This window comes from Hydra viridissima, unplaced genomic scaffold (genome assembly GCF_058129835.1).
Source record: "Hydra viridissima isolate aposymbiotic clone 2 unplaced genomic scaffold, HvirCarnegie_v1 scaffold_1, whole genome shotgun sequence".
Classification (NCBI taxonomy): Eukaryota; Metazoa; Cnidaria; class Hydrozoa; order Anthoathecata; family Hydridae; genus Hydra; species Hydra viridissima.
Genome location: NW_028324300.1, coordinates 32,686,450 through 32,700,812, shown reverse-complemented (window position 1 = coordinate 32,700,812; position 14,363 = coordinate 32,686,450). Strand labels below are relative to the sequence as shown.

General features: G+C 33.7%; 2 protein-coding genes across 3 annotated transcripts; both read left to right on the top strand.

The window, feature by feature from the left end:
* Positions 1-5,863: 5,863 nt before the first annotated feature.
* LOC149894588 (uncharacterized) lies at positions 5,864-8,818 on the top strand. Its single transcript, XM_090095150.1, has 3 exons — positions 5,864-6,229; positions 6,498-8,284; positions 8,365-8,818. The coding sequence occupies exons 1-3, from the start codon at positions 6,141-6,143 to the stop codon at positions 8,736-8,738; spliced, it is 2,250 nt and encodes a 749-aa protein (XP_089951276.1). The 5' UTR covers positions 5,864-6,140; the 3' UTR covers positions 8,739-8,818.
* Positions 8,819-8,842: 24 nt separating this feature from the next.
* Positions 8,843-12,100, top strand: LOC149894587 (uncharacterized). 2 transcript variants are annotated; one of them, XM_090095161.1, is made up of 7 exons: positions 8,843-9,507; positions 9,597-9,678; positions 10,040-10,161; positions 10,454-10,538; positions 10,699-10,848; positions 11,084-11,362; positions 11,844-12,100. In XM_090095161.1, the coding sequence occupies exons 1-7, from the start codon at positions 9,059-9,061 to the stop codon at positions 12,075-12,077; spliced, it is 1,401 nt and encodes a 466-aa protein (XP_089951287.1). In that variant the 5' UTR covers positions 8,843-9,058; the 3' UTR covers positions 12,078-12,100. The 2 variants fall into 2 exon arrangements, with proteins under 2 accessions (XP_089951287.1, XP_089951294.1); XM_090095168.1 differs by having other exon boundaries at positions 9,059-9,478.
* The last annotated feature ends 2,263 nt before the right edge of the window (positions 12,101-14,363 follow it).

Genomic DNA, 14,363 nt, shown 5'->3' with positions numbered 1-14,363 from the left:
ATAATAATGCTTTTCTCTTTATGACATTAATATGTATCATGGGTGTAAATTATTTGTATTTTACAAATATATATATGACATGAAAAGAAAGTGTTTTACTATTATTATCTATATAGATAACAGCTTTGCAATAAATTCTTAAAACATTAATAAAGAAAATCTTAAAAAATTTATTAAGAACAGTTCTTATACAAAATTCCTCTGTTTAAAGAACTATTAGTTTGATATCATTGAAAGACAATTAAAGAAAGAATATTTTATGATTTTATTTCAAAAATATTAAGTTGATAAATAAAAAAAAAATAGCTTGAAGAAAGCCGAAAAATTAAAGCGTTCCGAAAAGGGACTGAAAATATGCAAAAATAAGATTACAAGAATATATCTTTACACAAAAAAATAAACAACTTCAATTTCAGAGATCAAAAACCAAAAAAAAAAAAGAGTAAAAAGAACATACAACTAATTTTAAACCGCAATAAACGTCTGAAAAAAAAAAACTACCATTTAAATACATCAAAAAAACCACTTCCTGCCGATCAAAAATGAAAGCAAATATAAAACAACCGTAAAATTCAATTACACGACTAAAATATATAAAAAATAAAACAAAAGCTATATAGAATACCAACAGAGAGGCTGGTAAGTACCGGATTTGGCGACAAAACCCCGTTTTTGGCTCAATTTCCATACAAAAAGTCGAAATATGGGCCAAATGTGGCCAAATTCGAGGCTTTCACCGACTCCTCTTGGATCCCTTGGCCATATATTGTTGTATCCTGTCAGGCTGAGCAAAAAAATGCCCAAGGGCATCAACCAATTCAGTGGTAAGTACCGAATTTTGCGACAAATGCACAGAAATGCTTAGAATTTGCTTGTAATGTCAATTCTGTGATTATTTCGTCAAATTGGAGCCTTTCACCGAGATTTCTCGGAGAATTTGGACATTTTCTGTTGTAACCTATCAGGCTGAGCACGAAAATGACAAAGACAATCAACAGAGAGGCTGGTAAGTACCGGATTTGGCGACAAAACCCCGTTTTTGGCTCAATTTCCATAAAAAAAGTCGAAATTTGGGCCAAATGTGGCCAAATTCGAGGTTTCACCGACTCCACATGGATCCCTTGGCCTTATTTTGTTGTATCCTGTCAGGCTGAGCACGAAAATGACAAAGACAATCAACAGAGAGGCTGGTAAGTACCGGATTTGGCGACAAAACCCGGCTTTTGACACAATTTCCATAAAAAAAGTCGAAGTTTGGGCCAAATGTGGCCAAATTCGAGGTTTCACCGACTCCACTTGGATCCCTTGGCCTTATTTTGTTGTATCCTGTCAGGCTGAGCACGAAAATGACAAAGACAATCAACAGAGAGGCTGGTAAGTAACGGATTTGGCGACAAAACCCCGTTTTTGGCTCAAATTCCATACAAAAAGTCGAAATTTGGGACAAACGTGGCCAAACTCGAGGCTTTCACCAACTCCTCCTGGATCCCTTGGCCTTATTTTGTTGTATCTTGTCAGGCTGAGCAAAAAAATGCTCAAGGGCATCAACCAATTCAGTGGTAAGTACCGAATTTTGCGACAAATGCACAGAAATGCTTAGAATTTGCTTGTAATGTCAATTCTGAGATTATTTCGTCAAATTGGAGCCTTTCACCGAGATTTCTCGGAGCCTTTGGACATTTTCTGTTGTAACCTATCAGGCTGAGCACGAAAATGACATAGACAATCAACAGAGAGGCTGGTAAGTACCGGATTTGGCGACAAAACCCCGTTTTTGGCTCAATTTCCATACAAAAAGTCGAAATTTGGGCCAAATGTGGCCAAATTCGAGGCTTTCACCAACTCCTCTTGGATCCCTTGGCCTTATTTTGTTGTATCCTGTCAGGCTGAGCACGAAAATGACAAAGACAATCAGCAGAGAGGCTGGCAAGTACCGGATTTGGCGACAAAACCCCGTTTTTGGCTATATTTCCATACAAAAAGTCGAAATTTGGGCCAAATGTGGCCAAATTCGAGGCTTTCACGGACTCCTCTTGGATCCCTTGGCCTTATTTTGTTGTATCGTGTCAGGCTGAGCACGAAAATGACAAAGACAATCAACAGAGAGGCTGGTAAGTACCGGATTTAACGACAAAACCCCGTTTTTGGCTCAATTTCCATACAAAACGTCGAAGTTTGGGCCAAATGTGGCCAAATTCGAGGCTTTCACCGACTCCTCTTGGATCCCTTGGCCATATTTTGTTGTATTCTGTCAGGCTGAGTAAAAAAATGCTCAAGGGCATCAACCAATTCAGTGGTAAGTACCGAATTTTGCGACAAATGAAAAGAAATGCTTAGAATTAGCTTGTAATGTCAATTCTGTGATTATTTCGTCAAATTGGAGCCTTTCACCGAGATTTCTCGGAGCCTTTGGACATTTTCTGTTGAAACCTATCAGGCTGAGCACGAAAATGACAAAGACAATCAACAGAGAGGCTGGTAAGTACCGGATTTGGCGACAAAACCCCGTTTTTGGCTCAATTTCCATACAAAAAGTCGAAATTTGGGCCAAATGTGGCCAAATTCGAGGTTTCACCGACTCCACATGGATCCCTTGGCCTTATTTTGTTGTATCCTTTCAGGCTGAGCACGAAAATGACAAAGACAATCAACAGAGAGGCTGGTAAGTACCGGATTTGGCGACAAAACCCGGCTTTTGACACAATTTCCATAAAAAAAGTCGAAATTTGGGCCAAATGTGGCCAAATTCGAGGTTTCACCGACTCCACTTGGATCCCTTGGCCTTATTTTGTTGTATCCTGTCAGGCTGAGCACGAAAATGACAAAGACAATCAACAGAGAGGCTGGTAAGTAACGGATTTGGCGACAAAACCCCGTTTTTGGCTCAATTTCCATACAAAAAGTCGAAATTTGGGCCAAACGTGGCCAAACTCGAGGCTTTCACCAACTCCTCCTGGATCCCTTGGCCTTATTTTGTTGTATCTTGTCAGGCTGAGCAAAAAAATGCTCAAGGGCATCAACCAATTCAGTGGTAAGTACCGAATTTTGCGACAAATGCACAGAAATGCTTAGAATTTGCTTGTAATGTCAATTCTGAGATTATTTCGTCAAATTGGAGCCTTTCACCGAGATTTCTCGGAGCCTTTGGACATTTTCTGTTGTAACCTATCAGGCTGAGCACGAAAATGACATAGACAATCAACAGAGAGGCTGGTAAGTACCGGATTTGGCGACAAAACCCCGTTTTTGGCTCAATTTCCATACAAAAAGTCGAAATTTGGGCCAAATGTGGCCAAATTCGAGGCTTTCACCGACTCCTCTTTGATCCCTTGGCCTTATTTTGTTGTATCCTGTCAGGCTGAGCACGAAAATGACAAAGACAATCAACAGAGAGGCTTGCAAGTACCGGATTTGGCGACAAAACCCCGTTTTTGGCTCAATTTCCATACAAAAAGTCGAAATTTGGGCCAAATCTGGCCAAATTCGAGGCTTTCACCCACTCCTCTTGGATCCCTTGGCCTTATTTTGTTGTATCCTGTCAGGCTGAGCACGAAAATGACAAAGACAATCAACAGAGAGGCTTGCAAGTACCGGATTTAACGACAAAACCCCGTTTTTGGATCAATTTCCATACAAAACGTCGAAATTTGGGCCAAATGTGACCAAATTCGAGGCTTTCACCGACTCCTCTTGGATCCCTTGGCCATATTTTGTTGTATTCTGTCAGGCTGAGCAAAAAAATGCTCAAGGGCATCAACCAATTCAGTGGTAAGTACCGAATTTTGCGACAAATGCACAGAAATGCTTAGAATTTGCTGGTAATGTCAATTCTGAGATTATTTCGTCAAATTGGAGCCTTTCACCGGGATTTCTCGGAGCCTTTGGACATTTTCTGTTGTAACCTATCAGGCTGAGCACGGAAATGACAAAGACAATCAACAGAGAGGCTGGTAAGTACCGGATTTGGGACAAAATCCCGTTTTTGGCTCATTTTCCATACAAAAAGTCGAAATTTGGGCCAAATGTGGCCAAATCCAAGGCTTTCACCGACTCCTCTTGGATCCCTTGGCCTTATTTTGTTGTATCGTGTCAAGCTGAGCACGAAAATGACAAAGACAATCAACAGAGAGGCTGGTAAGTACCGGATTTAACGACAGAACCCCGTTTTTGGCTCAATTTCCGTACAAAACGTCGAAGTTTGGGCCAAATGTGGCCAAATTCGAGGCTTTCACCGACTCCTCTTGGATCCCTTGGCCACATTTTTTTGTATTTTGTCAGGCTGAGCAAAAAAATGCTCAAGGGCATCAACCAATTCAGTGGTAAGTACCGAATTTTGCGACAAATACACAGAAATGCTTAGAATTTGCTGGTAATGTCAATTCTGTGATTATTTCGTCAAATTGGAGCCTTTCACCGAGATTTCTCGGAGCCTTTGGACATTTTCTGTTCTAACCTATCAGGCTGAGCTCGAAAATGACAAAGACAATCAACAGAGAGGCTGGTAAGTACCGGATTTGGCGACAAAACCACGTTTTTGGCTCAATTTTCATACAAAACGTCGAAGTTTGGGCCAAATGTGGCCAAATTCGAGGCTTTCACCGACTCCTCTTGGATCCCTTGGCCTTATTTTGTTGTATCCTGTCAGGCTGAGCACGAAAATGACAAAGACAATCAACAGAGAGGCTGGTAAGTACCGGATTTGGCGACAAAACCCCGTTTTTGGCTCAATTTCCATACAAAAAGTCGAAATTTGGGCCAAATGTGGCAAAATTCGTGGCATTCACCGACTCCTCTTGGATCCCTTGGCCTTATTTTGTTGTATCCTGTCAGGCTGAGCACGAAAATGACAAAGACAATCAACAGAGAAGCTTGCAAGTACCGGATTTAACGACAAAACCCCGTTTTTGGCTCAATTTCCATACAAAACGTCGAAATTTGGGCCAAATGTGACCAAATTCGATGCTTTCACCGACTCCTCTTGGATCCCTTGGCCATATTTTGTTGTATTCTGTCAGGCTGAGCAAAAAAATGCCCAAGGGCTTCAACCAATTCAGTGGTAAGTACCGAATTTTGCGACAAATGCACAGAAATGCTTAGAATTTGCTTGTAAAGTCAATTATGTGATTATTTCGTCAAATTGGAGCCTTTCACCGAGATTTCTCGGAGCCTTTGGACATTATCTGTTGTAACCTATCAGGCTGAGCACGAAAATGACAAAGACAATCAACAGATAGGCTGGTAAGTACCGGATTTGGCGATAAAACCCCGTTTTTGGCTCAATTTCCATACAAAAAGTCGAAATTTGGGCCAAATGTGGCCAAACTCGAGGCTTTCACCAACTCCTCTTGGATCCCTTGGCCTTATTTCGTTGTATCCTGTCAGGCTGAGCAAAAAAATGCTCAAGGGCATCATCCAATTCAGTGGTAAGTACCAAATTTTGCGACAAATGCACAGAAATGCTTAGAATAAGCTTGTAATGTCAATTCTGTGATTATTTCGTCAAATTGGAGCCTTTCACCGAGATTTCTCGGAGCCTTTGGACATTATCTGTTGTAACCTATCAGGCTGAGCACGAAAATGACAAAGACAATCAACAGAGAGGCTGGTAAGTACCGGATTTGGCGACAAAACCCCGTTTTTGGCTCAATTTCCATACAAAAAGTCGAAATTTGGGCAAAATGTGGCCAAACTCGAGGCTTTCACCGACTCCTCTTGGATCCCTTGGCCTTATTTTGTTGTATCCTGTCAGGCTGAGCACGAAAATGACAAAGACAATCAACAGAGAGGCTGGTAAGTACCGGATTTAACGACAAAACCCCATTTTTGGCTCAATTTCCACACTGTTACGGAAAAAGGTGTCCGTGTCTGAAAAAAAAGGTGTTAGTGTAAAAAGGTGTTGATAATATGAACGCGAACACCTATATTGGTGTATATGTTAACGTAATAGGTGTTGAAGACAAAAAATTACAAACTGTTTAGAAAGTAGGTGTTAGCGTTAAAAAAAAAGGTGTCCACGTAAAAAGGTGTCGACGTCGACACCTTTTTAAACATAAAGCTTTAAAAGTAAATTCTTAGGGCGAACGAAGAAAAAGCTTATTTTGGAATAAAATATTTGTCATTTGGCGCGAAAAATATTTGCAATGGCTTTTCCTTGTGTCAAGTGTTCATTTAGATGCAAATCCGTTGGCAATTTGCTATCTCACTATCATCGAATCCATTATGGACAAAAGTACTTTAACTTTTCATCATTTACATAAAAAATATACACACATGCACATACATGTAAAAATTAAAAAGTTATTATCTAATTGAAAGCTATATACATATATATATATATATATATATATATATATATATATATATATATATATATATATATATATATATATATATATATATATATATTTATATATATATATATATATAAGTTACAAACTTTTATACATTCAATTGTCAAACATTAGTTATAACATTTTAATTTTTGTAATTTTTTTTAGAATACCGTGCCATTTTTGTTCTGCTGAATTTAAAAACTATGTAGTTGCTAAAAATCATGTTTATAGAAGGCATCAAGATGAACGACAACATAATATTTTACAGAATCAGATTGAATCACCTATTCAATTGGATTTGCCAGTTTGTATTGAGACAAAGTTATGTGACAAAAATGCAGACCAGTCCACTGATATATTTGACATGTTTGATGAGATAAAAAAGTTTTTTATGATAACTATGAATTATCATTTGCTTTCTGAAAATACATCAAAAAAGTTACTTTTGCTACACGGTGATTCAGTTAAAGCTATATTGGGTGACGTATGTAGCTCATTTAAAAGTTTTTTGCAACAGGCTGGCATATCAATTCACAACCCATATGCCCAATCTTTCTTGTGTAAACTTCAAAGAGACAACAGTATTGATTTGTGTTTATCACATTGCACGAGTCCAGATAAGTTTGATAGTTATTTAGGTGAATTGGGTCATGTAAAAGCAGTGAAAGTTACTGTTGGTGAGGATTTTTTTTATCATGTGCCACTAGGAGAAAACCTAAAAAGTATTCTTAAGGGTCAAATAATTTTGCACCCGGACTCTTTATCTTTTTCAAAATCAAACTACTTTCAAAGTTCTATCCTGCCATTTTCAGATCCAGCCAAAACAGTATACATTGGTTTGTATTCTGATGAGTTAGAGGTATGTAACCCAATAGGTACCAGTAGGGGTATACATAAAATATCAGCCATTTATTTTTCTATTTTAAACCAAAACAATAATGGATCTAAAATGAGCAACTATCATTTAGCTTCATTGTGCAATTTTAAAGTGGTTAAAAAAATTACACTCAATGAGTTTTTTAAGCCAATTATTGATGACTTGTTCAACTTATTATTTAATACATTTTTTGTAAATGATGAAGAATATCATGTTATTGCATGTTTTATGGCTGCTGACAATTTAACAGCTCATCCGCTTCTTGGTTTGCAATCACATTTTCATAGTGGATACATATGTAGACATTGTTACTTTTGTGTTAGACAGGAAAACACAAATGTATTTCAAAGAACTCACGAATCTTATATTGTTGATAGTACAAAACAACAACATGGATGTTTGGAGTTATCTCCGTTTTTACACTTACCGTATGTATTTTTACCTGCATTTTTCCCAAGTGATTTCATGCATGATTTTTTAGAAGGAATAAGCCATGTTGTAGTTTCAACATTTTTGAATCACTACATGGCCAAGCGAAAACTAACATTGATTGGTATGAATTTATTGCTAAGAGATGTAAAATTGCCAGTGAATTTAATATTGACGTCAACTTATATGACATCAAAGCTGGCACTTACTGCTAGTGAAATGCTAACCATTTCATTGTGTTTGCCATTGTTTCTTTTTGATAATTTCTATGATGAAGATGCACCTTATTGGGATATGATGATTATCCATTGTGAAATTTTATTGATTTTAAATAGCCGTTGTAATGAACATATTGAATCGTTGTATTTTCTTATTCCACAACTTATTAACTATATCAAAACATTATATAATGGCACAAGAGTAGCAGCAAAGCTTCATTTCATCACTCACTATCCTGACCTTTCAAGCTACATGGGAACAATGAAAACTTTCTGGTGCATGCGTTTTGAACAACGGCATCAGATTTTTAAAAAGCTAGTCAGAGTTAGTCATCAATTCAAAAACCCTATATATTCATTTTCAAAAAGGTTTCAAATGCATGAAACTTGTAGACGTCTACTTGAAAGGACTAATGATATTGTTCCAGGTAAGCTGCAATCATAGTAATTGAATAATCACATATTTGTTTATTTTCATGCAATATTATACAAATATTTTATTTTTCAGGATCTATCTCATATGCAAAGATATCTCTTCGTCATGCTCAAGAAGTACTTCTTGAACCGTTTAAACCATATTTGAACACAATTTTTTATACAGAAAAATTAACAGTCCAGGGAAAACAGTTGACAGTATCTTCTTATTTGATTCTAAGCGAAGAAAAAGCTGTTAAAATAAATTATTTGATGTCTATTAACAATGTTTGGTATGCAATGTGCCAAGAAATAGCAATATCATTTTTTCCTTTGGTTAACTCATATGTTGTAGAGCATCATAAAAACTCATTTTCTTTACTTGACATTTTTTCTCTTAAATCAAGTGCATCTAAATCTGTTGAAATAAAAGAAAAAGAGTTTATTGTCCGATTATTTATCATATGAATATTTTTCATGAGTTGTTATTTCTGCCTTTTATGTTTATAATTTATTTTATTCAAAATTAAACAAAACTAGTAACTATGTAATGTCACTTTTTTTCTTTGGGCCCTTGAAAAAACCCAGGGCCCTGGCAAACTTCTGCGTCCTCCCTATTACCCTCTTATAAAGCCAGCAGGTAGGTCATGATGTTTATATCTTATATTAATGATAATTAATATTAATGATAGTATTAATTATATACTAATTTAATACTAATTAGTTAATTATATACAATAACAAAATAATTTACTTTTTGCGTTATATATTATCATCGATATTTGCAGATGCAATCAATTAATGTACAAAAAGGTGACACAATTAAAGTTATTCTATACACATCATATTCTGATTTGCTGTCAAAATGTGGCAATAAGTTCCCATGTTCGTCCAGTAATTTGCTACAATTGTATGATGGTTCTGGTGCAGAAATAGATGATGGAGAAACCCTCGATTTTTTAGTTAAAAATAATAATTTGAAACTAGTTTTTTTGGAACGTCAAGTGTCAAGTTTAGCATTAAATAAATCATCAGAAGAAGTTGTGGGAAATGAAAGTATTTCTTTAAAACAATGGCCAGGTTTGAAATTTGAAATCCCAACAGATGCAATTGTGGAAGCAAGGCTTACATGTGGGATACTTGATGCCAAATCAATTGTAGCAGATGGTCAATTTATGAACCACTGGGTTGGGATCATTTTTCATAAAGTATTGGAATATGTTGATCAACAAAATCCGTGTGTTTTTAGTTGTATTATATAGATTTTTTATCTAAATATTTTAACTCTAAGTTCTTAAACTAAATTAGTTTGTTTCAATATCATAGATATATAAATGGAAATCAATTAAATGAGCTGGTGATGGTTATTCAAGAAAAGTATCCAGAGTTCAAAGCTGTTCAATATTCAGTGAGTTAATCTGTGGTGTAGTGGTTGAATTCAATAAATTAAATTATAATATTTTGTTGTTTAAAAATATTTTATCCTTGCTGAAAAAATGTAAAGTTTTATTATAACTATTATAAAAACATTTTATTACAGTTGTGTTATGACTTTTAAATAAATTGATTAAATCTAAAAAACTTAACATGTGATTTTTAATTTATTATGAATAAAATTTTAATAAAATTATAAATTATAAATTGAATTATAAATAATAAAGTTTTTTATATTTTAATATCATTTTAAGTAATAATGGAAACTACACAAAGCAATACACGATTAAATTGACTAGAAAAGAAAAACGTTAATTTATTTTTTTTACTACTAGAAATGCTTCCACCAAAGAATTATTGACAGGTTCAAAAATTATAGAAGAAAAATGAATTGTGCTTCTGTCATTGAAAAGCGAAAGAAATATGCAAAAGCTACTGTGTCAAAGGCAATGAAGAGGTTTTTTTTATATAAATATACTTGATTATTATGTATTAAACTAAATATCTATAAAAAGATGAAAAGTTAGTCAGTTTTCATTAATTTCTCCTGATTTTCTTTGTTTACTTTCAAAGCAAGATTAAGAAGAAAATAATGGAAAATATATTCCGGATTTTTCCAGATATTTTACGCAGTCAGTTTTCCGGATTTTTAAAATGTGATATGGATGATCAATGCTTGTTCAATTTAATAGTTTTTTTTTATTTTATGATCATATTATATATTTCTATTGTGTCCTAATCTATTTTAGAGCAGTAAGTGACAGTGATATCAATGAACCATTAAGACTTATAACCAATATTAATGAAGTATCAGACATTGTAAATGAGGCATATGTAAGTTTACAATTATCTATTTGCTCCAACCTTTTTAAATTGCAATTCCTAGATTGTCACAAAAAATTGGGTACCACATATTAGCTTTATATCTGTTTTATAAATTATCATATTTTTGATTGTATAAATGTTTATTACATATTTTAATAAAACACTTTAGCTTGTTACAATTTCAAACAATGTTCAAACCTCACTTGAACAAGAGGTTGTAATGGAAACAACTTTCATGCAACGTAATAATGCAAGAGAAACTGTTGGATTTTTGACAGAGTTAGAATTATTTAAGTCCTACTTTTTATCAGCTAAAAATGTAAGAATTTCTTTACCTAATTTGTTTTTGACGTTTTTCTATCTATTTGAAAACAAAGATAATGTGTAAAAAGTAATGACTTTCTCCTTAGTTGTTCTTATCTTTTAATGAAAACTTTCCTGTTCAGGGTTAAATCTTCTTAAAAATTGGGGAAATTTCACCTTAAATCTCCTTAAAATCCTTATTGGTATCCTCATTTTATTAGTGGTAACTGTGAAAAATTATATTTTTTTAGGTATATAATGAAAGCAAGAGAATGCTCCAAGTGTATCAGTTAAATGAGAGCTCACCGTACAAGGATAATGGACTAGACTTTGAAGAGGTTCAAGTTTTGATGAAAGATTCGCTAAGAAATATTTGTATGAAATGGGCCCCATTTTTAAAGAGATATTCATCTGTTCTTAATCTGGTAAAGATGGTAAATCCTACAATGTCTTCTTCCGATTCACATACAATTGGATTTCAATTTATTGTGGCTAGATGTTATCAAAAACTTGTAGAATTTACTGATAAGGTAAGTTTAACTTTAAAGTTAAAGTTTTTTTGAATTCCCTTTACAAGGCCTATGGAGCTACATTTTTTAGTTATTGTTACAACCCTCTCTCAACTCTAACTCCAAAACACAAGCTTTGATGTACTACATGATGATGAATCTACACAACAGCAATTTTAATTTTTTCAAAATTTCTTAAATCATTTAATGTAAAATTAATAATAATGATTATTTAGTTTAAAGTTATTGTTATGCCTTGAAACTCCATTCTATAACTGTTTTATTGCATAATTATTATTGCATAATTTATTGTATTATTTATTGTTTTTAGTGTATTATTTGCGTAATTAATAAACAAGTTAATATAAAGTATAAGTTGTTTTTAAATGCATATATCTTTTATGAAACTATACTAGTGAAAATTGTTTTGTCTTCTTTTTTTTTTTGATTAACATCAAAAATAACTTATTTTGATCTATTTGATTTATTTATTTATTTATAGAATATGATTCGTCTTCACTATGAAAATGGAGATTTTGCAGTTACAGTTGATAAATTTTCTATTCCCTGTGCAAACTTAATCGAAGTTCTTCTTGTCGGCACTTCTTTGAGTGTAGCGTTTAATTTAATACATTGCAAAAAACAAGAGGCGGTTTTTGAAATATTAGAAATAATTATGCAAATTAGAAAAATGAGTAACATCAGAATTGTAAAATCTATTTTGTTACTTTTATAATGACTTTGTTAAAATGCTTTAAATATATTTTTGGTTTTATCTTTAACATTTTATGTTAATAGTTTTATGTTTTTTTAACATTTTTTATTATATAAATTGTTCTAAGTTTAATTTTTTTTGTCACATTCACATATTTTGTGTTTGTAAATTATTTATAAAATAAATAGCTGATTATATTTAATTGATTATAAGGCTTCGATTCTTAGTTCTAATTCAACTGAGTATAATCAGCTGTTTTACAACTTGTCAGTCTTAAAATCAGTTAATACATCATACAAATAATACTACTGCTTGTAAGGCACCATATAGTTAAGGAAAAATAAAACTAATAAAGAAATTATAAAAAAATAAACTTTGTTTGTATAAACTTTTGCCTATTTAAAGGATCTTTGATTTAAAATGATGATATGAAAAAGTTTTCAAAAACCTTTCAGGAACCTATTTGATAAATGCAGTTTTAGATATTATTATACATTGTATATAAATGTATTTGTGTGATTTTTTTATTTTGTATATTAATTGTTTTATGGAGATCTTATTTGTTCTCATACAATTTTTGTTTAGTTTATTCAGGGGTACAATAAATAGAAAACAACAATGGGTTGAACAAAAGATTGAACTTCCGACTGAAAATATTTAAGAGAAAGAACTCTCTATTGAGAATTCTTTCTCATCATCTGCAGATGGAAAAAGTAAAGTAAATGAAAAGGTAACATTATGTAGTTTTTCTTTTATGAAATGAACTAAAAATGAAATGCAGTAGGAATATGTTTTAGTAATTATTATTATTATATTTTTTCAATGTTAAATTATAAAAATTTTTGCTCGTTTTTAGATAATCATTCATCAAATGTCTGGAGAGCAGATATCTATTATACCATTTTAATGCAAGTTCTGTTAGTCAGCATGACAACCGTTTAGTTGCAAAAACTGGTGAAGTCAAGTATATTTTAAAAGTTAAAAAAAACAACTTAAAAAACTTGTATTAAAATTTTATTTCAAATATATGAATTTCTTTTTTACTGATAATTTTTATTTGTTATAAAATATGCTTGCATATTTATAGTCTTAATGTGTATATAATATAAAATGATAGGTTGTTTTATAAAACATATATTATTAGCGCTCATGGAACTTTTTTTTCATAAAACTAAATTGGAAAATTTTTTGTTAAAACATGCTAATTATGAGTAAACAGAAAGGTTAAGAAGATGTTTACTTTTAAATAATTAAATATGTGCGTCATAAACGCGTTGTAATTGCGTGAACACCTATTAAACATGAGCACCTTTATTTGCATCGACACCTTTTAACAGCAACGCCTATTAGGTGTTAATGCAACAAGAACACCTTTTTTTACATCAACACCTTTTAACGGCAACACCTAATAGGTGTTCATATAGTATCACGCATGAACACCTTTTTTCTTTTACATGAACACCTTTTTCCGTAACAGTGCATACAAAAAGTCGAAATTTGGGCAAAATGTGACCAAATTCGAAGCTTTCACCGACTCCTCTTGGATCCCTTGGCCTTATTTTGTTGTATCCTGTCAGGCTGAGCACGAAAATGACAAAGACAATCAACAGAGAGGCTGGTAAGTACCGGATTTAACGACAAAACACCGTTTACGGCTCAATTTCCATACAAAACGTCGAAGTTTGGGCGAAATGTGGCCAAATTCGAGGCTTTCACCGACTCCTCTTGGATCCCTTGGCCATATTTTGTTGTATTCTGTCAGGCTGAGCAAAAAAATGCTCAAGGGCATCAACCAATTCAGTGGTAAGTACCGAATTTTGCGACAAATGCACAGAAATGCTTAGAATTTGCTGGTAATGTCAATTCTATGATTATTTCGTCAAATTGGAGCCTTTCACCGAGATTTCTCGGAGCCTTTGGACAGTTGCTGTTGTAACCTATCAGGCTGAGCACGAAAATGACAAAGACAATCAACAGAGAGGCTGGTAAGTACCGGATTTGGGACAAAATCCCGTTTTTGGCTCATTTTCCATCCAAAAAGTCGAAATTTGGGCCAAATGTGGCCAAATCCGAAGATTTCACCGACTCCTCTTGGATCCCTTAGCCTTATTTTGTTGTATCCTGTCAGGCTGAGCACGAAAATGACAAAGACAATCAACAGAGAGGCTGGTAAGTACCGGATTTAACGACAAAACCCCGTTTTTGGCTCAATTTCCATACAAAACGTCGAAGTTTGGGCCAAATGTGGCCAAATTCGAGACTTTCACCGACTCCTCTTGGATCCCTTGGCCATATTTTGTTGTACTC

What these genes read in the sequence shown, in the direction of transcription:
- LOC149894588 (XM_090095150.1), top strand. Translation starts at nt 6,141, where the DNA reads ATGGCTTTTCCTTGTGTCAAGTGTTCATTTAGATGCAAATCCGTTGGC. An exon ending in CGAATCCATTATGGACAAAA is followed by an intron (nt 6,230 to 6,497) that starts GTACTTTAACTT and finishes AATTTTTTTTAG; the next exon opens with AATACCGTGCCATTTTTGTT. An exon ending in GACTAATGATATTGTTCCAG is followed by an intron (nt 8,285 to 8,364) that starts GTAAGCTGCAAT and finishes TTTATTTTTCAG; the next exon opens with GATCTATCTCATATGCAAAG.
- LOC149894587 (XM_090095161.1), top strand. Translation starts at nt 9,059, where the DNA reads ATGCAATCAATTAATGTACAAAAAGGTGACACAATTAAAGTTATTCTA. An exon ending in TCAAAGCTGTTCAATATTCA is followed by an intron (nt 9,679 to 10,039) that starts GTGAGTTAATCT and finishes TTTTACTACTAG; the next exon opens with AAATGCTTCCACCAAAGAAT. An exon ending in TTGTAGAATTTACTGATAAG is followed by an intron (nt 11,363 to 11,843) that starts GTAAGTTTAACT and finishes ATTTATTTATAG; the next exon opens with AATATGATTCGTCTTCACTA.